Here is a 23,386-nt window from a genome sequence, read left to right on the forward strand (position 1 = left end):
GCAACACACACACTCATGCACATAGTGCACACAGTGTCCAGTACAGTGACATAAAAGCATAATTTTTTTCACTCAGTATCAATCACACATGCATTGATTACAAGTCAAAGTCTCACATGGAGACACACACACACACATGCACAGAAACATGCAAGCATCCATCATATCTTTCACATTGATCACTTTAAGGTCACACAACTTTTGCGCATGCATACATACAAACACGTCCCTCTAGGTCTGCAATGATTAGTTAACAAAGTCGGCTTTAATGATAATAAAGAAAAGAAAAAAAATACCATGTGGATTTTTAATTGTCAGTTACTTACAAAGTGTTGTATACAGTTATTATGTGTGTTCATTTGGACAGATTATAATTCTTTATAATACTTGTGAGTAACAAGCATATGGGTAATGTCCAGTAAAGGTTATTGTTGTGCATGTAGAGAAGAGGGCCATTTCCGTAGTTAATCACAATGTAGTAAAATTAATGCTTTCAATAATGAAATGATAAGACAATGGTCTTCCAGTCGTCCCAGTTTAGAATACATAATGCAAATGATATTTTTGTAACCTACAAACATTTTTCTGTACACACACAACACGGCTTAAGTTTTAAAACAACATACATTTTTTAAGTAGTTCACTGGTAGTGCTGCATGTAAGCCTGCTTATCTTATTGCAATTGCTTTTTTACTGTGACTACTCCTGTTAAAAAGTTCTCTTCACAGTTGAACCTGAGAGTTGGTCTAGTGTTATGGTCCAGTGTTTTTAGCGTTGCTACAAAGTGTTGTCTTGTGAGTCGTCTATTGCACAAACTGCACAAACTCTCATAAACTTGTCTTCTGATGCTGTTGTTGATTTGGGTCATGTTTTCATTGGACTCAGGATACTGGCTTTATTTATAATTTCTCTAAAGGAAGGGCCTACTTTTTTAAAAAATTCTAATAATCTATTTGTGATTCTTTGATACTTGCTTTTTTTAGTCATTGTGATAGCAATCTAGACTTGTACTGTTGTCAAAATACAATGAGAGAGTGCAGTAACACAGTCTGTTCCAACACTGCTTTATATACACAAAAGGTTTGCAAGTCATCAGCAAAGGTTTGGACATCTGAATTATTTGCAGTGACCTTCCAAATGTAGGCAGTAGACAGCAGAAAATCCCCTGACTGGCTCTGTTCCACCCTGCCCACCTCCACACACTTGTTATCGACCACCTAACGTACATTTTTCAAAGGAGACACGTTTCTTTATTCATTGAAATCTATAGATTTATACCATAGAAAATCTAAAAAATATCTTGTCATAAAATCACAAACTTGTGAGTCATGAACAGTTGTGTTTAATGCAGAAAAAAAAATAGCTAATGTTAAATTAAGCAATATATAGAGAAAATAGTAAACTATTTTATTTATAAATTGAGGATCCATTTGTTATGTAGATTTATTTTACACTGAAGCGTGAAGATTAAAAGACAAATCTAAGAAATAATAGATTAACCACTTATAAAAGTAATTGTGGGTTGCAGCCCAAAATCACTCTCTGTATACTTGCACACAAACACACACACAAGCGGCCATTCACAAGAGACTTAAGTATGAGTCAGCATCTTTCAGGAGTGAAATATTCTAAAGCTCTGTGGATGCTGCAATAGCAGGCCATTCACACACATACAGTTTTAACAATGCTGGGTTTTACACCCAATTAGTTGCTTGTCACAACAGCATTAACCCACACAGCCTTGTGTAAAGTACATTAACCGGTGGCCATAAAATTACTTTTTGGAAATTGGTAGCACTTAAGAGCATACAGATGTTGTGATGCCAGCACATGTTCTTCAAAGCTAAGCTTATGAATTTTGTAAAATACAGATCACCTTCGATCAAGAGAATCAAGATTTATTTTCTGAGGCTGTTTTAGCTTGTGTGTTTTGGATTGACTGTAGGCATATTAGATTTTCTTTTTACCTTAATCTGTGTCAGTGCAGCTCAGAATCCTGAAGCGGGAGTTTGTTGGGGATAGATGTTTTTGATAGAGGATTTGCTCTGCTAAATGGATGCTGAAGTTGCTAAGCAACAACTGTTAGTGGACTTCAGGAGACCCTGGCTGGAGGGGTTTATCGAAGAAGAGCTCAGAGGATCTCCCTTTAGCTAGGCATCAATAAAGCCTGTACAGCCTTGCAGTCTAGACCAGCACTCTTCAGCCTTTTTGATTCTGTGACCTGTTTTCCCCACTCTTACTCAGCAGTGACTGTGCAGTGGAGGGGATTTCTATGTTGAAATTAGTAGATTTTTCAATTTGCTGCACAATGCCGCCTTAAGGTTCATACCCTAAAGCACATTGTTTTCAATATGTTCATGTATTCCTGTGAACCTTAGTGTGGTTTTAGGTTTTATATCATACAGTCATAACACACCAGGTCTTACAGCAATTCTATTTACCAACCTATTTTTATTAATCGTATGTTTCCACACCAATCTAAAATAGTACAAAATGAGAAATCTAGAGATTTAGACTGCATTTAAGAGGACTAAACTTGCTAAAAGAAATTTTGCTGTGTACCAGTGCTGCACACATTTCTATCACCATCACTGCTAGGCTGAGAATGGTCCACCATCCAAATAATGCCTGGATAACAACGGCTCTGTAATCAGAAACTAATGGTGAATTGAATAATTGTTTGTGACAGCAAATGGACCTGACCTCTATAGAAGACCTGTAAAATATGTGAACCAAATGCTGCAAAAGTCAGTAGTAAGCATAGACTGGCTCAGTATTGTGAGGATCTGCTTCTCCATTATTGCTGCTGTTGTGCCTCAGCTCTGTGAGCAGAAGAGGCAGTCTCCCAAGATAACTGGTACTGAATGACAGCATTATTGTTCCATGGTTAACAGCATAATGGTTTGTAACAAAACACCAGAAACGGAGGTGGGAGGCTCAATTCAGAATGTCTTCTGAGGATTGCAGTCGCATGACAGTCGCATCACGTGTTCCACTTCAGAAGATTTCCCTAGTACTGCTTTTAAACATCACTGCTAAAACTGCCAATGATTATTCAACACCTCCACTGATTAGTGTAACAGTACTGCTTTTAACAAAATAGTGGAATAGGGTGTATTATGCACAGCAGCCAAAAGACAGCAGCATTTATGTCTATTCTAATCTGAAGTTTTGTTTGTCACACAACCAACCATCATTGTTAGATATTTCTTCTAAGATATTTCAGCTCAGCCTTGAGGCCCAACCTGAATTGAGACTCCCTCCATTTTTGGTGGTTTGTTACAAACCATTAAACCTTGTAAAATGAGTGTTATGTAGTGGGCCATTCCACCGAGTGGGTTCCATTTGCTTGTTGTAACTCTTCAAAATTAAATTTCATTTTGTATCTTTTTTCAACTCTAATAACACATATATTTAACCATTCAAAACATGTATTGGTCAGTCTCAGGCAGGTTTCTAAGCCAAAGATGGTTAGATGTTTCTCAGTTCTGTTGCCAAAACTGATGTGATATTGAAAAAGAATGTTTAAAAGCATGTCAACTAAGTGATTATTGTAATGGCTGACAACATGTTCAAATAATGGATATGTTTGACTAAAAATTCACTATATATGCCATGTTTCTAAAGGATGCAACACCATTTTTATATTTTTAAGAAGACCCAAAACTGAAATGTATAATTTTTTTCATCATGTAATTTATTAAACAAATAAATAAATGATGGACCCAACATTATGGGAAAGAAGTGGTTTATCGTATATTTTTAGAAAAAAATAATGAGGTAACAGGAATGAGCATTGGGTTTTTAGGTTTGATTCTTCAACAGAATCTGTAATTCTTGAATTTGAATCTGAAGATTCTTTTGGGTTTTTCTTCTTCTTCTCTGCCCTTGATTATGTTGCCTAAAACACACACATGCACAGTGCATCACATTAAATAACACATTGACATTGTTATAATGTACTGTTACATTATCTCTGTGACTTGAAAAACAGAATTTCATACTGCAATGCAATTATGTCTATTTCTATTAGCTACGTTCTAAATACATTCTAATCATTTGGTTGTTGCACAACTAAGGTTGCATAATTCAAAGTTGGGAAATTTCCATGGGAATTAATTGGAAACAGATTAGCCTTTAACAGGGACCTTATATGTAATTTAATTCTTCCCCTGCACTGGTCATTCCTCCATCACAGATGCACAGATTGTTTCTATAATCAGCCACAATACAGCAACAATGCTGCCTCCTGAGCCCACACACTACATCCAGTCAAGTTTGGATCAGAATACTGGGCTCAATATATTTGATCTATGGCATTATACATGGAAAACTTGGTGAATAATGGTGAATAATATTACATTGACTAATATTCGCACTAATAAATCAATAAACCAGAGGACTCTGCTAATTCCTGTTACTGGCACTAATATAAAGAGTTTTTAGCATAGAATGAGCAAAAACATGAAATATAGCTACATTGCAGGTATGACATTGAGCACATTGTAGTGATTTTCCAAAATGAATATTTTAAAAATAAACAAATAACATGACAGAACGTTGAGATTGTCCTTTTTAGTCATAGTTACAATATGATCAAATATACAGAACAAAAAAAGAAGGAAGTTACTTTTGGTCTTCCCATGGCCTTCAGAAGATCCAGCTGATGCAACTCTGTTGAACACATGACTTGTGGAATGTTCCAATTTTTTTAGATGGGGTAATGTGTTATGGTAACAGGACTGAGTGAAAACCTAGGCACATGTCAAGTCAAGTCAAGTCAGATTTATTTGTATAGCGCTTTACATAAAGTGATTAATAAAAGACAGAGACAAAGAAGAAAATAACATAACACTTGATTTAAAGGTGCACGTATTTGTCACTGTACAGCGAAATGTGTCCTCCACATTTAACCCATATGGTAGTGAACACACACTCACACACACACACATGTGTTAGGGGCAGTGAGTACACACACACACACCCAGAGCGGTGGGCAGCCAACTCCAGCGCCCGGGGAGCAGAGAGGGTAACGGGCCTTGCTCAAGGGCCCAACAGAGGCAGCTTGCCGAGCCCGGGAATCGAACCCACAACCCTGTTATCAATATCCCGGTGCTCTAACCGCTGAGCCACCACTGCCCTGGATCAAAGACCCCCAGTGAGCAAGCCAACGGCATCAGTGGCAAGGAAAAACTCCCTCAGAGCTGGAGGAAGAAACCTTTGGAGGAGGACTCACAAGGGGGACCCATCCTCCTCTGGTCAGAACTATTTAAACATTAATGATAAAAAAATACCAAACCAGGTATAACAGATAAAAATTAATGTTAAAATTAAATGTTAAAAATGGTTTTAACATGGTCACTAAACAGGTAGCAGTGGTAGGCAGGTGAGCCGCTGGTCTGCTATGGGTCGTGGTGGGTGGGGGGCCTGCTGGTTGGACCGGTAGGTGGCAGCTGGTTTAACGAAGGTAGAGGGGACCTCAGCAGGCAATCTTCCAGCAGGTTGGACCGGGTGGCCATTTACTCAGAGAAGGTAAAAAGAGATGGTTAGTTCTAAGATGAATTTTATGGAGAGCAGAGAATGTTGGGCAGTATCAGATTGTGTCTGACGACTCCGGCAGGTCTGACTATAACAGCCTAATTAAAAGGAGAGAACCAGAAGGTAACACAGACACGGAAGCACCCTGAAAACGCCTGCATCTAACTGCTCCACCGTCCACAAACCTGAGTGATCGCGTGTAAGCTGCAAGACGACAGCTCCAGCATCTCAGTGTACTACAATTCCCTGTGTCCGCAATACCCTGGACCTACAACCTTTATCTAAGAAACATTAATTACCAAAAGCTAAACTAAACAGATGAGTTTTCAGCTTGGATTTAAAGATTGAGACTGTGTGAGTCCCGAACATTATCTGGAAGGTTATTCCAGAGTTGGGGGGCTTTATAAAAAAAAGGCTCTTCCCCCTGCTGAGGTTTTCTGAATTTTGGGCACGAGTAAGAGGCCAGCACCCTGAGATCTAAGTAGTCTTGATGGTTCGTAGTATACAATAAGATCCCGCAGGTATTCAGGAGCGAGGCCATGTAGGGCCTTAAATGTGTAGTACAAGTGAGCTCTGTTCTACTCACTGTACTACCACACCAGCCTAAACTAGGGGTGTAACAGAACACCAAAGACACTCATCTACAACTGTGATTGGTCCAGATACTCAAAGCACTAGGTAAAGAAATGTTGGGTTTAGTTAGAAGGCTCGGTTGTGTATTACACCCTTTTTTGATAATAATCAACAAACTACTTATTGTACCAGGCTGATCTAAATATTACTGCATAACGATCGACTGGCTGATATGAGACAAGAGATTGCGATCTATCATTCTGCTGGGCTAAAAGCAAGGGAGTGTGCTGTTGTGCTATTTGTTTCCCTTGCAAACTTGAAAAGAAGCTTTTTACTTTGCCCACTCTGCCCATGGTCTTGGCCGTCCTCCTGAACAAAAAAAGAAAAAAAGGCCAGCTTTTCTTTCTCAATCTGCTTTGTAAACTGAGAAAGAGGCGAGAGTAAGAGAAGTGAAGAAAGAATGGAAGAGAAGGCCATGTGAAATGAAAACTTGATGAAGTACCAGAAAAGCCTTTGGTTGCCTAGAAACCTTCTGTACCCCCCTCCCCTTTCCCTCGTACCTTACCTAGCCTTTGAAGCCGCGGCTATGAGGACAGTAGCCAAGGCCCGCATGAGTCGCCGGTTACCTGGAGACTGCACCTGCGTGGGTGAAGTTGTAGAGAGCCACCCTATTCATCTGACAGAGAGGCTAAGATGTTGACATTCTTCCACGCCGCCTCAGCCTGCCAACTGCTGGGTCTTATCATAGTTACACGGCATGCCAGCAGACAGAGTCTAGGACATGCTGGGATAAAGAGGACACTGGAGATGGCCTGTACAAGTTTTTGTGTGTTTGTGTGCAGACATCCTGTGAGCATGGTTATCGTTAGTGTCTTCAGGATAGGAATTGCCCTGGTCATGTGTTGCTGCCTGAATTGTTTAATGTTTGATAAAGGTGCTTAATATCACAATGTGATAGATTATGATTAAAATGACAATGTGCAATGAGTACAGATTCACAGATTTTTGTCTGTGTAATTAAGCAGAAATATAACTAGTTTCTCCTTTAGGTAAAGAATAAACAATACAAAATTACAAAAGGCCCATTAATTACTGTGCAATGTTTACAATGTTACAATGTGTTTGGGATTAAAATTGCCGGTACCCAGTCAGGCCTGAATCGGCCCTGATTCTGATCCACTTGGACATTTATCTAAAATGTTTATTTAACATTTATTTGCTGAATTTAAGTCATTGGAAATTAACATAAAGCATAAGATATAACATGCTAATATCTTTGTATACCCCCTCCAACATATTCACTTGTATTAAAATAGCTATTAAACATGAATTGTTAATTAGAATTGCTGCTATGCTAACTTTTCACCAATGTCAGTTTTTTATCACTGCACAAATTGAATATAAATTGACCTAGGGGTGAGCAATTTCATGATAGTCTGTCACTATTGTGGTCCATTTGGTTATTCTGATGAACAGCTTGCTTTTCGGAGCATATCTTGGATATTGTCAGTACTTTGAAACACCGACCAAATACATACTTCATTGCAAAAAGTCCTGTGTGAATGTAGTGCTGCAAATTTTTAAAAAGTCATTGTACCAAAGTTTTTATAGAAGTTACTACTAGTGCATTTTCTCTGTGGCCAATTATTGTAATACATATCACGTATTGTAAAGAAAAGTCCTTAAATATCATTTTTGGCACATTGCCCACCTCTAATTCCATCTGTTCTTCTCTCCCAGTGGTGTCAATCGTGAGAACACGTACTATGATAACGCTTAAAATACGATTAACTGTGCAGCTCCTGTGTGTGTGCAGTTTGCTACCCACATACACTCGCACACATATCCACACATTTTGTAGGTCTCTCTGGCTTTGGTCCAGCACCCACGTGGCTAGATAAGAGAATAATGAAGCTGGGACAGTGGGCTTTTCACCAGCTGAAGCTAGCAGCCGTTCAGCTTCATCCATCTCCAGCCCACAACAGCAACCCTTCCAGAAGTCGATCCCCCAACAAAGCCCCACTGCCCTCTATTGTAGCTGTAAGATTACATCCTCCGAAAGAGGTCACTCTGCTCTTTTGTTCCATTTTTTTAAGTTGTTTGTTTAAATCAGGCAACAGCCCCCCGCGCCTTCGAGAACTGTGTCCTGCTTTGTACAGTGGCCGTCAGGCCAGGCAGCTTTGCTAAGAAAAGAGTCTTTGGTTAGAGTGAGAGACTCCATTGACACTCTGAGATTGAACGATGAGGTACCAGCCTTCAGCTTGGACTCACTCCCTCTGGCTCCATTGTTGCAGCCAGCTGGGGGACCTTAGTGACCCCTCCATGTGGCAGCAGTGGGGAGTTGGTGGGGTCATAAGGGTTTGAAGCTGTAGGGGGGTTGTAGGGCCATCTTCACTCATGGTTGCCCTGGGAGACAAAGAGAGCTGAGAGTCAGATGAGGCCAGAGAGAAAGAGAGAGAGAGTCTTAACCCTTAGAAGTCTAGAGTAATGCTGTTGTTTTACTGTACTATATAAATAGAATTACATAGTTTACGCTTTGTTTCATAATTACAGTTTGTTCCATAATTATACATGTGTGTTGGATTTATTTTTTGTATTGATATATGATATAAAACTTATAAACTTATATAAAACTACTAGAATAAAAGGTTTAGAATCTGCACTTTCAACTTTCAGTGAATTGTAAATGAGAAAGAGTAGTCTTGCGTTTGCAACAGTTAAACATTTCATCACCTATCTTTAGTTATAATCAGCTATAACAGCGACCTCTTACAGTAAGCCTGATCAGCACAGGCAAGCAGGACTGTTGTTCCTCACTACTAACATATTACAGTAAGAGAGGAAGTGAGAACGAGGGAGAGAGAAGTAGAATGACAGAATGAGAGCACTCGTGCCCAGGCATATGTTGCTTTGTTGAAATTAAGTTCCGAATGAAGCGATTGAAGCATAGACGCTCTCGTGTTCACAATTAGAAACACACTCACATACACACACATGCATACTGGGCTAGGTTTCAACGGGAGCAGTATACAGATTGCTGCTCTGCGGCCAGGCAAGCTCATGATGCTGTTTATTACACGGACAGCACTCCAATCAATAGACAAGAAAAAGCCCCAAGGTGTTTACAAACAGCAGCGTCCAGGGCTTGTGAGATCACACGCTGCTTAGGGAATGAGGCCTGATCAGATTCAGAGTGGTCAAAAGCCTTGAACACACAAAGGGACCATGAAATAGGGGGCGTTGTTTATTTAAGCAAAGGGAGGGTTAGTTTACTGTGGATCTCTTTCTAGATTCCTTCACTGATTTGCACCTTCATTTTGAGTTCCAGTTTCTTTCTTTACAAGTCCAAGCACAGATTACTACTACACGATAGCTCTGCAGTGTTTTTTTTTTTTTTTGCATTATTACAGTACTGGTGTCTGTGGTATTCATTTTCAAGATTTCTGTAATATGTAAATGTTCCCTCTGCAAATAAATATACAATTATTTCGATATCAAATCTCTAAAGCAACACTATTTAGCAAATTCTTATTCCGCCTTTCTGTTACACCCAATAGCAGTTGCTCAACTTCGCTCTTTCACAAGTGTGTCAGTTTTGAATTTGTTCTGTGGTGAGTAGAATGTTATCCTGCTAACTGAGCTAATGTTCTGTAAGCAAACTGAACTTTGTATTTGAATGTTTTTCTGCTTTTAAAATAACGCAAGATGGGATGGTATGTAGACCACATGTAAATGTAGCATGTAAATGTAGAAGCAACTGTGTTACTACTCTGGTATGCCAGGGTAATATTTTAAGATGGTATGAAAAAAAGTGTATACCCCCCACCCCTACTTTGAATTGTGATCGTCTGTTATAAAATTCAAATTCAATAAAAGAGCGACAAAAATGAGATGAACAAAATATAAATGTCTGGGATGTTTTGGAGGTATAATTCATAGTCAGAAGTATTAAATTGCACTATATGTAGCAGTAAACCTTACCACAATACTTGCTATACTTGTAATAGACCTATAATTAATCTTTTTAAAAAGCGGTGGAATTAAAAATGCAATGACAGACCGAAATGTATAGTATCGTATTAGTATAGGTTATTCCTTAATGGTTATTCCTTATTGGGGTCAGATTCAGGTTTCACCTATGTGTTTTGTAACATTTTGTAATTTATGCAGGTCTCTCTCTCTCTCTCTCTCTATTTATATATATATATAAATGTAGTTGGTCAGCCACAACATGGTTCATGCTTTTGCAGTTTTGCACTGGACCACAGAGCAAATTTAACTTATAATAATAATGGAAGTTTCTTGCAGTTTCTTGCAAATAATTTTGAGTTGTTACGAAATCTCTTGGCTATATAGTCTGACACTGTGTGATAAACTGTTATGTATACAAATGGACAAACAATGCGTAGCTTAAGCCTTTAAATCCCTAAAGCTGGTGTGTGGGCCCGTAATTCATATCCTAATTTTCAAATGACATTGCATACACAGGCAGCTAGGGACTCCCAAGTGACGCAGCCATCTAAGCGTTGGCTCCGTCATTGGGAGATTGCTGGTTCGATCCCGGTATAAGTACAGCCATGCATAATCAGGAGTCCGAGAGAGCACAGTTGGCCTAACTCTCTCTGGGTGGGAAGGTTGGTCCTCCCTCTAGAGTTCCCTGTAGAATTTCAGTGCAGAGGAGGGTGAGAGTGTGTGTATTTACACCAATCTTTTGCAGAGAAGCCAGAAGGCCATTCGATCAGGGATTACTGATTTGTTGTAGCGATGTAGAAACAGGTCTGGGTCACCTGATATTTTCCTCTGACATTTAGAAGGTTGGTGAGGAAAGGAAAACTATTTCTCTGGGTTATTTGGGTGCTTTTGAGCACACATGCATATGCGTGTGTTGAGCTGATCATGGCGTATTTGGTAGACTGTAGGCGGCAAAGCCTAGTGAAAAGATTCTTTGTTGCAGTCCAAGTACTGGTCTGACGCCTACCCCAAGCATGTAAAAGTTGTCCATTAGATTTATCACTGTTTCAGATTTCTTCCTTCTTTATTGCTCTGCTCTGCCCTGCTCCCCCTCCATTCTTTCACTAAATACAGCATTTTGTCCTTATTCGCCCAGCCTAGATCTCTCACATCACTTTTTCTTTTGTGTTTTTTGTGTCATTCTCTCAGAGAGAATGACACATGCTTGTTTACCCTTTGGCATGACCTTCATAACTCTTGTTCTCTCTCTTATACACAAACACTCACATTGCCTGTGGTCATGCTGGAGCAAAGTTCATCTGTCGCATTGGTTCATAAGGACAGTGAGGGGTCAGGGCTGAGTCAGGGCCTTTTTCACAGTCCGGCCCCAATCAGTCAAGCAGACATTAAACACATCCGATGCCCTGACAGCCACTGCTGCATTGCAGTTCTGTGACCTAAAGAATGCTTCACCCAAAAATGCCAGTGCAGGTAGAAACAAAAAAACAGCTGAGACCAGGTAGTGTGGTCACTAACCACATATTTTATTGTATTTATTGTATGATGTTATATATTTATATATTTATATATAAACATATATTTATATATAAATATATATATATATATATATATTTATATATATATATATATGTTATATATATATATATATTTACAAATGTGTCTCAAAATGAGGACGATATTTAAATAGTTTTTAAAAAGTGTAATGTAAATAAGTAATTCCCACCCACACTCATCCAGTTACTGAAACCCAGCCCTTTAAGCTAGTCAAATTAAAGGTAAAGCACGCACCTACACATGTCGTACAATACAGAAATAAAATACAGCGGAGTCGGTCATCAGCGGCCGCAAATCCATCTCCACTCATGCATGCATTGCAATAAGCAGTTTCACTTGACTGCTGTGCAAGAGCTCTTAACTGAGCTTCATTTGGTACGTGAGTGTTTTCATAGTTTTTCAGGTCAAAAAATTCCAACTATTTTGAAAAATGCCAGAAAATGTGAGAAAACGGCTGCAGATACACATAAAGATAAAGGACATCCTGATGTGTGTGTGTGTGTGTGTGTGTGTGTGTGTGTGTGTTTGTTTCTGTGTATTTTCCCATAAGCACAAACACATTCACACACATTCTGAGCTGAGTTCCAGATTGTCTTACCAGGTGTCGTCTGCTTAATGTGACACTTATTGAATATAAAAACTGATGATAGAGGAGAAAAAGCTTTTCCTCTTAATCACCCTTCGTCCCCTTCCAAACAGACCTACCCTTTTCCATTGTGGTGTTTTTATAACATACACATTAGTACCCATGGAGAGTGTGCATACATTTTTTGCAGGTGTGACCTTGTTCAGGTGATATAAGCTGTGAGCTGGCTATCAGTTTCACAATTTTTACACACACACACACACACACACTTCCATAATAATAATAATGTCAGTTATAGAACAATTTTAACTTTTAACTCTGACTTACCTAGCAGTTTTATCTAATGTGTGCTACATGTCGAGGATATAGCACTGAGACAATGTAGTTACATGTTAACAATCCTTGCAACAACAGTGTAATTACTAGTGCTCTATACACATAAGGATTGCAGTTTATGCAGCATGTGTAAATACATGTCTGTCAAAATGATAGTTTTCACTTATTAAATGACACAAATGTGTTTTAAATGTACATACAGCATCATTCTCTCTAGCATAATTACACATGTACACATTTGTATGAACTGCTGTTTTTTCAACAGGACTTTTCTAAATGTAACAGGAAGTGTGTAATTACATAAATGAGAGTAATTCCGCTGCTCCTGCACATGAAATGGCCATTTTGACAACATTTAGCTAGCTGTAGTAGGTTGCTTTCACTTTGTGTAGCACATTCCTCCAGCTTTCATTGCGTTATTAGATTTGTTGCCCAGTGTCAAGCAGAGAATGGGTTCCCCTTCTGAGTCTTGGTTCCTCTGATTGGGTCTTACTTTGGCTCACTCACTGGGGGCTTGGGCCCGGGTCTCTGTAAATCTGCTTTCTGGCAGCTTCTGTGTTTATGCGTCATATAAACAAACTTGACTTGACACGATAATTTGGCTTTAAATCATCCTGTAATGTGATGTTATTTACACAACAACGGCAGATGTCCAATTAACCTGATATGACTTGTCATTAACTGATATTTTATTAAGATATTTGTTGCATTATACAACCCAAGAGCAGCACTGTCTGGATTAGATTTGGGTTGGACAGCTTTTCCGATCCAAACTAATGTCACCTGTTTTTTTTTCTTCTTAAGGTAACAATACTACACAATGTTCCTTTTAATATTTGCAAAAACACACCATATCATGACTTAAATTCATCATTAGACACTTTTCAGTGACTTCCCAGAACAATACAAGTCAAAAGTTGTGGGAGCACTTGGGAGTTGCCTTGTTTAGTCATGAATTCTGAGCGAGTAGAAAGCACTGTTTATTCACTTACATTATAAAATGTTATTAAATTATGAGTAGATTAGGGTTAAGGTCCTAATAAAAGGAAAAGGTCTTTTGCCTTGGTATGAAAGGGTTAAGCAACTGGAAGGCCTTTGTGGTATGTAATTTGTCTTTACATGTGGAGTTTGAGGCTACATTCTGTGTCACTGTAGCTTTGTAGCGGCTTTTTAGCAGAAAGGTCACAGTTTTGGATAGTGGACAGTTTTTGGAGGAGGTCAGCTTTAGTAGTGAATGACCATGACAAAAGCATTTCCACGCTCCAAAATGTCAGGGTGTTTGGGCTGCAAAAACTTCTGGCTTGCAGCCTTCGGAGCATTGTTTCTTGTTTGGTGGGGTTTTTTTTTTTTTTGGTGGGTGTTTATTTTTTTATGCCTCTGTGTGAAAAGCCACAGCAATGTGTAGAAGAGGGTGCATTAAACGAACAACTCCAAGCACAAGTGCTCCTGGCTAAACTGACCTTATCCTTCACCTTTAAATTCAGCCTGGTATTAAGTACCAACAGGAGCAATACAGTTAGTCGCCCAGGAGCTCTGTATTTGTGTGTGCGTCTGTGTGTATGTACGGCCAGAGATCACACCTGAGCTTAGCCTCCTGCCCTACTTATCCAGCTATCAGTTAAGCCCTCCAGGCCCTACTGCATTACTTTAACACACACACACCCTTTGCTTCTTCCTCTCCTTGAAAAAAGAAACAACTAAAACAGACCTGTAGGGCAAACCACTAAACACCAGCTAATTATGACGAACTGTTTATTTATTCATACCTTCTATGAAATGAAATAAACACCCTGGACAACTCACTAAGAACAGAACAAGGTTATGTGCTGAGAGCAGCAGCTGACAAGTGTTAAGAGTTTCTCTAATCCCTGCTGTACAGAAATGTCTAGCTGAAGAGTTTAGATTGATTAACTTGCTGGACATTTGTTGTGGAATCAGATAGCCCACAGCTTTCTGCTTCTGGAAAAAATATCAGTGATAATAAGCATCTTTTTAGTAGCTATCTGTGACCCATATGAGGTTGGATCCCCTGTATAGCACAGACTATAGTGGTCAATTTGAACATAAAACACTGAAGTGCTTAAAATAGCAAACACTTGTTAAGTGTATCGAAAACCTACCCTGAAACATGAGATGTAGTAAGAAAAAAAATATGCCAGAGGGGAACAGCGACTCGAGTGGCACAGAGCAATCAATGCACCACTGCGGACTGGAGATATTTTTTGTTTTGTTGGAACTTTGTTGGAACAAAAGAACTTTTAAGGGTTTATTTCCTTCTACTGGAAAGTTGCATACAATTATAAGCCTGTGCCCTTTTAAAATTTATTTCAGCTGATAATTATATCAAGCAAGAAATCAGTTTATCTAAATCTGTTGAAATACACAAAAATACATTGACAATATAGATTACAATGTGTAACCCCTTTTAATTTGTATTGGCCACAAAATGTTATATTTGATCTTGTGTGTACAATATAGTTTTGAGGGGAAAAAGCATCCTACTGACCCATTTTGTTCTTGCTTAAAATCATACTAGACAAGAAAGTGTATTAAATAAATCCACTGAATACACGTATGTATACATATGCAGGATCGCACACCCCTAATGTGTATGTGCATGGTAAAATAGTCCTATGCATAGAGTCAATCAGCTGCTGTAGCCAATACAAGGTCACCAACTTGATTAATTCACACACTGCACCATTTGATATCCTGGCAAGACTCACTGCAATCTATAATGCATTGTATAGTTTCACACAAAAATCCATAGATGCTTCAGTTTCTTCATATGGCCCATGCCTAATGAGGGATTAGTAGGCCAATTCCCTGCTTTTCTGAGTTGTGAGTCTGCAGTGTTTGGCCTGACTGTGCAGTCAATAGAACAGTATGCAGTTTCTGTTAGCACCTTGCTGTGACAGGACTAAAGACAAGTGCAGGACAAGGCTGTAAGTATGTGTGAGACAGAACGAAAGTGAGAGAGATAATCAGTAGTTGAAGCCCTCCCTCTGCTTCTCTCTTGCTGTGTCTCTCTTTCTCTCTATTTCTCTGTTTCCCCTGCCATCTCTGATTGCCTCATGCAAAATCCCATTACACTAACTTTCCCCAAGTCTCATTTCCAGGCCTGATGTCCACTTGACTTACGTCTCACTCTAACAGTTCATACTCACACGCCTTGTGTAACCACACTACGGCGGTTAGTCCAGTCATTAGTGGCCGTAGCCCTCTCCCGGCAGCTCTCAGTAAGGAAAAGAGGAAAGGGTGAACTGAGAGTTAATATTTAAATATTTGATTTCTGTCGAATTACGTCTGTGCAGAGTGGAATGACACTAACCTGACACTAACGCACATCTTTTTGTTTGTACAGGCACTGTTCAGGTGCACGTCTTCTGAATCGGAGGCAACAGGAAGGGTAAACTTATGTGGAAACTTCAAGAGGCAACAACAGGGCCCTCACACTGAATTCAGGAAGCTCCTGCAAGTGGAGGGGAGACATCGGAGCGAAGGCCTTTACCCAGGCACCCCAGCGGCCTGCTGATATGCTGTAACTGCTGGCCCACCCCGAGCGCCCCACCTCCTCCACATGCGGCCGTGGACGGGCTCGTGGCGCTGGATCACACTGGTGCTGCTGGCATGGGGCACCCTGCTCTTCTACATCGGCGGGCACCTGGTGCGCGACAGCGAGCATCCAGAACGCTCCAGTCGCGAGCTCTCCAAGATCCTGGCCAAGCTGGAACGGCTCAAGCAACAAAACGAAGACCTAAGGCGCATGGCCGAGACGCTCAGGTAAGTTCCAGAGAAGATCTCAGGTCAAGGTTGATGACTGTATTCATGTTGTTGTGCAGTTTTATTTAACCCTTTCTTACCTATTGTCGAGACTTCGATACATTCTGGGACTTTGTTCTGTAGAGGAGATACTGCCCCGTCCAACATTGAAAGCAGAGCAAGACCACACTTGGCAACCACTGTTAATAAACACATTAAATAATCGCGAACGACATTTTCTTTCCAAAGATATTTTAGCATCAGTGTTATCAATAATTCTGATTAGTGGTTGCAGCTCTAGTTAAATCAGTGTTGATATGACTCTCTTGTTTAATCGTTGCTTTATGCTTTAAAAGTTGACTCAACAGCAGTTATTTACGGACACAATTGTATATAGAAACTATGTATTCATGTTTTTTATATTTCTTCTAACATATGTTTTACTGATTAAGTAAGTGCTTATCGTGCAGATAAACAAGTGTATAATGCTAATTTTTAAGGTGCAGGAAACTTTCATCCATGTGCAATTTTGCCTAGCAACTTCTAATAGACACACCCACTTCAATAACTTCAGCATGAGTGACAAGGCTTGGCACTGACCCTTGAAATCTGGTTGGTCACCTTGGTTTGACCCTGACTGGCAAGCTGAAGAGGCTAGCTAGATAAAAAGGGAGCATTTTGTAGATGCTCCTCAGAAGTGCAGGCCAGTTAGAATGTAACTGCGGTACCATTTAAAGTGGAACAGAAATTCTGTTACATTAGTCAAAGTGATGCCCTATAGTCTTTATATGCTTCACATTAAAATAGGGCAGCTTTTTGTTTTCTGGGTAATGTTTCATACCTAAACATTGTTTTTATGGACTATGGACCCTAAAACTGAGTTGGCTATCCCATGTGTATGTCCAGTGATTACAACTAAAAAGTTGTAATGGAGGATTACTGTCAGCAAGTGCTGAGATTCCATATTCAGATTATGTATTGACTTTGGAAATAATGATATCACTACATCTCTGCTTGTAATAAGTTGACAGTATGCTGTCATATTGTGCATCCATTGGTGTGTCACCTGCTGTCCCTCAGGCTGTGGCATTGCTGATATATATCTAGTTTCCAAAGCAGTAGACTGTTACTCCCCTAATGTAATTTTTCCTTTTTTGATTATTTCCTCCCCTCAGGAGTTTCTAAACCTGGAACTTTTTTCATTACATTTGTCTTGTTTATTATTTGTCCTTTGATTTAAAAAAAAAAATATCTGACTTGACCTCAACCGGCCATATACAAATAGCTTTCTTCTTAAATCTTTCTCTTACTCTGTGTTGGAACCACCTTCCCCAGGCCAACATATCAGAGCAAGCCTTCTTTCTTATCAGTGTGAGCGATGTGCATTTTGAGCATGGCAACCATAACAATCAGATTGTAAAGCTGTGCGTGGCACGTTGCCTGCTGCCTGTCCATTATTTCTGCATTACATTCACGCACTTGTCAGGCGGTGTGTGTCAGTCAAACAGGGTGAGTCTGCCCTGCTGTCACCTCCGTCCGCCTCTTACGGCTGTGATGGACAGCATTTCTGTCTGATAGCTAAAGCAGTTTCTTTGCCAGTCAAATCTCCATCATAACAGACTTTGCCTGAGTGCTTATATAATCTATTAAGGCAAACACATTTTATCATGATGTCCTCTTCTTGTATCTTTGACTCCATGTAAAAGGAAATTATTTGGGTCGGTGTGCGTATGTTTGAGGTTATATGTGTGTATGGGAATAAATGAATGCTCTGGAGTAGATTGAACCCTGACAGTTAAGACAAATGGGCAACATTGCCTTTTCTGGACAGTGTTTGCCACAGATCTACAAACATCTATTAATCATACAATCTAAATGATTCCTTCTTGAAATTATTAGTATAGCTGGTCATGTATAGCGTGTTATGACTGGTATGATTGCAATTTAGGGGTTAGCAAATGAACATTTAGCTAGAGCATTAGATAAGGACACTGAAAAGTTGTCAGCCGTCTTTCCCTGTTGTTGACTGTTTCTGTGTTTACATTCCTATGTGTTTGTGTTCATGTGCTCTATTGTTTATGTTCTCATTCTAGTCTCCACCCTTGCCCCGCCTGTCCATCAGTGTTTCCACACATTTGACGTTATTAGCCCTGCCCTGTCATTTTCTTTATAGGTGTTTCTGGTATTTTTCTATGTTGCTTTTTGTGGTTCTCAGTCAACTGACTCAGTGTATTCAAGTGAGATTGTATGTCTTCAAATATCTCCAGATGTCTTCCTGTATGTATTCTAATAGTGGAATGTGTTTCTTTTCCTTGATATGGTTCTCATGTTTGTTTTGGCCATTTGTCATTTGCTTGAGCTTTCCTACATTTTCTTACATTTTGCTCCTCCCATTTGTGGCACAATTGCATATTTATATCTAAATTATTATACACCAGTGTCATCACTTAAAGGATAAAACACTACAGAATGGTTCTCTTACATCCTCCTAATGTTGAACTACTCATAGGTACTTATAAGTACTCACTGTCTGTTCTGCTACTTCATTACGTACTTCTTACTCTTTTGCTGGGGTAACAGGTATAAGAAGGGTGGAAGGTAGGGTTAAATTTTTTTCATTCCTTAATTTCAACATTTTGTTGTTTACTTGCAACATCATACAGTGATATCACTTGTTGTGTGACCATGCTCGTTTTATCATCATTGTTATACAAAGTTAGCTGATCTGTGCCACATGGCGATGTGGAACCTTGGAATACAAAATAAAATGGAAAATAGTTTCCATGGCCATTGTATTTCATGTTACAAATGTGGAAGGTGTTATTTTTAGGCTGATTTAAAAAATTGCATTGAATGGCGACATTACGGTATCAAGTCCAATCAGATTCTGAAGCTTGTGAATTTTTTTGCCTCTAGCATGGCTAGATCAGTTGTACACCTGTAAGATAACTGTACGTCATAAATTGGATCCTGAGTGTCATCTTAAGATGTTTGGTAATAAAACAAATAATAAATGTGAATCGACTACATGCCATCTAGGTTGCTAGTAAGACCAGTCTAGTTGAACTGATGCCAGTGTAACACCCCTAGCCATAGCACCCCTCCACATGTTCTTTTCTTTCAATGTCCTGGCGGGCTTCCATTGTTCCTTAGACTGATTCTTTTCACATTACTGGTCAAACCTGTTGAAGCTCAATGGGCAGGGGTGCAGTTCTTCATTTTGTGATAGCCTTCCAGTTCTCTTCCAGTTATCTAAATAGAGAGATACATTAAGATTCATCATGTAGTCTTGCAGTGCTCACTTTGCACAGCGTAGAGTAATGTTTGCCTTCATTTAAGAACATGTCATGTGGTAGTGTGGAACAGAAAGCTAATTAGCGTGCTACAGGTAATGCTGAGTTCCTGTGGGCTAATGCTGCTGAACAGTGCTGTTGAGCTCATACATTTATGTGGTGAATGGTTGGGAATATTAAATATAAAGATATGCTAGGTCCTAAAAATATAAGTCATGATTAGGGCAAATATTACGCTTGTATTTATATAATCTAACAATGCAATCTTAACATTTGCATGCATATCTTTTCAGATATTCCAGAATACTTTATTTAAAGATAAACTTGGAAGCCTTTCCGTAAAAAAAAAATAAATAAATAAAACTGCATACATGAGCTGAATCAGGCTGCAAATCGCAAATATTTTTTGTTGATATGATTTTTGATTGATTAGATGAATTTTATTTAGTGGTATTTTTTCAGTTATGTATTCTGGTTTAATTGATCAATCGTTATAGTCCTAGTTGTGATCTTCAGAAAATCCTCTTTCGATTGGAGTGAAAGCTTTAGGAGAGCTCAGGAGGGAGTGTGTTGTGTTCCAGGTGGTTTTAATTGGCTGTGTTTTTCAGTGTCAGTCTATTGGGGCAGCAGGCTGCCTTACTCTTAGCCTTGAACCTGTTAAGACTGAACAAGCTGCCATCTGTCCTGCACAGGAGTGGGATCCCCTGTGGTCGATTTTTTGGCCAGTGAAGTGGACCACAGCAGCAAATGTGGCAAACTGGGCAGATGCAATGATATGAACCTGCTGGACACTTGCTTCCATGGAGGATGTTTTCAACTATAAACCACTGTCACTAACATCTGTTATTTTTTTTAGTTTATTTCCTTCCAGTCTACAGGTAGCCAGATAACAGTGCAGGACTGTCCTCTCCTGTCAGACAACAGGAGCGGCACTGGTCTTGGAGGGCAAAGGCTTCTTGTGATGTGAATGGGGACCCTGTTGTTGACACGTTTTTGATGTCTGGAAGCCTCATTATCCTTGGGAATTTGTTGGGGCGTCCCATTTGCAATGGCATCTGCCACAGGCCATGTCAGGGGCTTTTGGTAGGAGAACAAAGGCTGTGTACAGTGGTTGTTGTCCCAGCTGACATTTTCCTGGAGTTGATGAGCATTAAATATCACGTCTGCTGTGCTTGTGGATGGCTAGGAGTATTGTCCCAAAGGAGCATTGTTTGTACTCACACCTGGTCATTTGGACTTGGCAGTATATGTGTACTAAGGCTGTGTTGGTAGCAGACATTTGCATACTCAGCCATGTGTAAACATGGATAGCTCTTAGGATATTAAGGCAGTATGTTTGTTACTGAGTATGACTTTATTGTGTCTAGACCTGTGTTGGTGACAGGAACCCCTTATACAGATACACCTGGACAAAAAACATTTGCAAACCAAATCCTGTGAGTAAGTTTTTTTTTATTATTTATTTGACAGCAAGGTATAACGCAAAATGTGACTACTGTGTTTGTTACTGTGTCCATTTTAGAGTTAGGGGCTGTCTAAAAGTAGTTGATACAACTTCTACTACTACTGCTACTAATACTAATACTACTACTAATAATAATAATCATAATCTTAATCATCATGAAAGCAGATTATTTCCCTCCAGACCTGAAGCTGTTGAATGTCGAATGTCTAAAGTCTAACGCAGTCAAAAAAATTCTAAAATGTACAGCTTTTTGTGCAGGATATCTGTCCATGCCTAAAGAAGTTAAATATATTCTTGTGTCAGAATGAAAAAAGTAAGACAACTCCTTTGAATCAATGATTCCTGCACTGGCTGTTAATAAAATGTCTAGTCATGATTGGATTCTATGAGTCAGTTCTATGAACAGAAATTATAAAACACAAACTTAAGAAGATGGGGGGTTTACAAGTGCTTTGTCAATTAATTAACAACCCACAAAGCCTAGTTAATCAGAAATCATTTCTTTGTTTTTTTTTTGTTTTTTAAGAAATCAGTCAACTAAAGAATGTTTAAAAAAGAAGAAAATTTGTGTTTTCAAATGGCCAAGTCAGACTTCTGACCTTTACCCTATTGAGAAGCTGTGGCATGACTTCAAGAGGGCTGTACACATCCCAGATAGAAAACGAATAAACATTAAGACATTTGCATAATGTCTCAAGGACAAAACTCAAGGGTTTACTTACTTTTTCTAACCTGTACTGTGGATGTTTACTTAATCAGCTTAATAAAATACATGAACAGGGCTGTTTATTAGGCATTTTCCAAAGTTACACTTTAAATTCAACTGTAAATCAGTATGTGTTGTGGTAAATTATTTTGACACAGGCCAAACTATATCTGTTTAATTTTGTCAAACCTCTACAGCAGTCCTGTGACATGACTTATTCAGCGTCGGAGATCACTTATTCCCACTTCCCTAGTGTGTACTGTGTTGTCGCATAGTCTTCATGTGATATAATGACCTGCACACTGATGCTAAACTTTGCACTGCTATAGCCCTCTTCACCTGCCTGCTGCATCTAAGTAAATTAGGGGTTTTACCCTGTTTATTTCATATAGACGCACAATTGTGCACTCATATATCTTCTCAGGTCGCCTTTCAACCATCTGGAATCAATTACTTTGTGTGTGTGTGTGTGTAGGTGGGTGTGGGTGTGTGGGCCTGTGTGATCCTAGATGACAGACAGGCTATCCTCAGGGAATAACAGAGAGTGAGAGCTACTGTAGGTGCAGTAATTTACTCTGAAGTCAGTAAAGATAAAAGATGGACTCTCGGTTGCCTATTGAAACGCATCAGTGTGTGTGTGTCTGTGTGAGAGACTTTTTGCGTGTCTGTAGTGCTGATTTTTTTTGTCAGATTACTTCACAGAATGGTGACAAAACTGATGTACTGAAAGGCTGGCAGACAGATATGGAATTAATTAGACTCACACTTTATCAGGACTATAAACATTTCTACATCTAACCATGTTTTTACACCGGCAGTGCCACAACACAACAATGCGGGTGGTAAAGATATTTATTTTTAATGAAAGCGGCAATTTATGGTGACAAAAGGAAGTGTTCTTACCAACAAAGATTCATCTGTCTGAACCACATTGTTTCAGAATCACATTGTTCTTTGTCTAGGTGTTCACTTAAGCCCTGCTCTGATGTTATTTTTAGCAGCAAGGGTTTCCTCCAATGAAAAACAAGCTTGTGTGGTTTATTTCTGAGGGTAGATGCTGTACTTTGATGTAAAATGTGGCAAAATCTACAGGTCAAGTGATGACATTTAGGATTGCAGGACACTTAACACATCCTGTGGTCTGCTGTTGGGCTGAACTTGCTAGGACCTCCTGACCTGTCCTGGAAGTTGGAAGTTATTTCGTTTGTGAATCATTTCATAGACCATAAAACGGATGATTTCTAAGTGTTCTGAGATCTTTTTAAATCATGGCTTTTCCCAGACGCCTCTGCATCTACAGTCTTCTTTCTAAAGACCTCAGAGAGCTCTATGGATCAGCCATTGTGTAAGTGGTGATACCACTTACACAATCAAGAGCAAACCAAACTTGATGTCTAAGGTTTAAATAAGACAGGCTCCCCCCAAATCCCCTCTGATCATGTTCTAATCATCGGCAGCTGAATGGCTGCACCTGATTCTAATTTAAGACATTTAAAGTAGTAATAAATGTGGGGGTGTTCTACCTTTTTCCTCGCAAGAGAATTGGCTTTCTCTTAATTACATTTTACAGATTATTAAAATACATTTATTCCGTCTTATTG

General features: G+C 39.3%; 1 protein-coding gene across 1 annotated transcript in view; it reads left to right on the forward strand.

The window, feature by feature from the left end:
* The window catches only part of fut8a (fucosyltransferase 8a (alpha (1,6) fucosyltransferase)), an 83,197-nt gene that overhangs the window by 35,404 nt on the left and 24,407 nt on the right, over positions 1 to 23,386 (forward strand). Inside the window, exon 3 of the mRNA XM_072689905.1 lies at positions 15,924 to 16,342. Coding sequence (XP_072546006.1) covers positions 16,140 to 16,342 — 203 coding nt within the window. The 5' untranslated portion in view covers positions 15,924 to 16,139. The remainder of the gene's footprint in view (positions 1 to 15,923; positions 16,343 to 23,386) is intronic.

The sequence above is a fragment of the Salminus brasiliensis genome, chromosome 10 (genome assembly GCF_030463535.1).
Source record: "Salminus brasiliensis chromosome 10, fSalBra1.hap2, whole genome shotgun sequence".
Classification (NCBI taxonomy): Eukaryota; Metazoa; Chordata; class Actinopteri; order Characiformes; family Bryconidae; genus Salminus; species Salminus brasiliensis.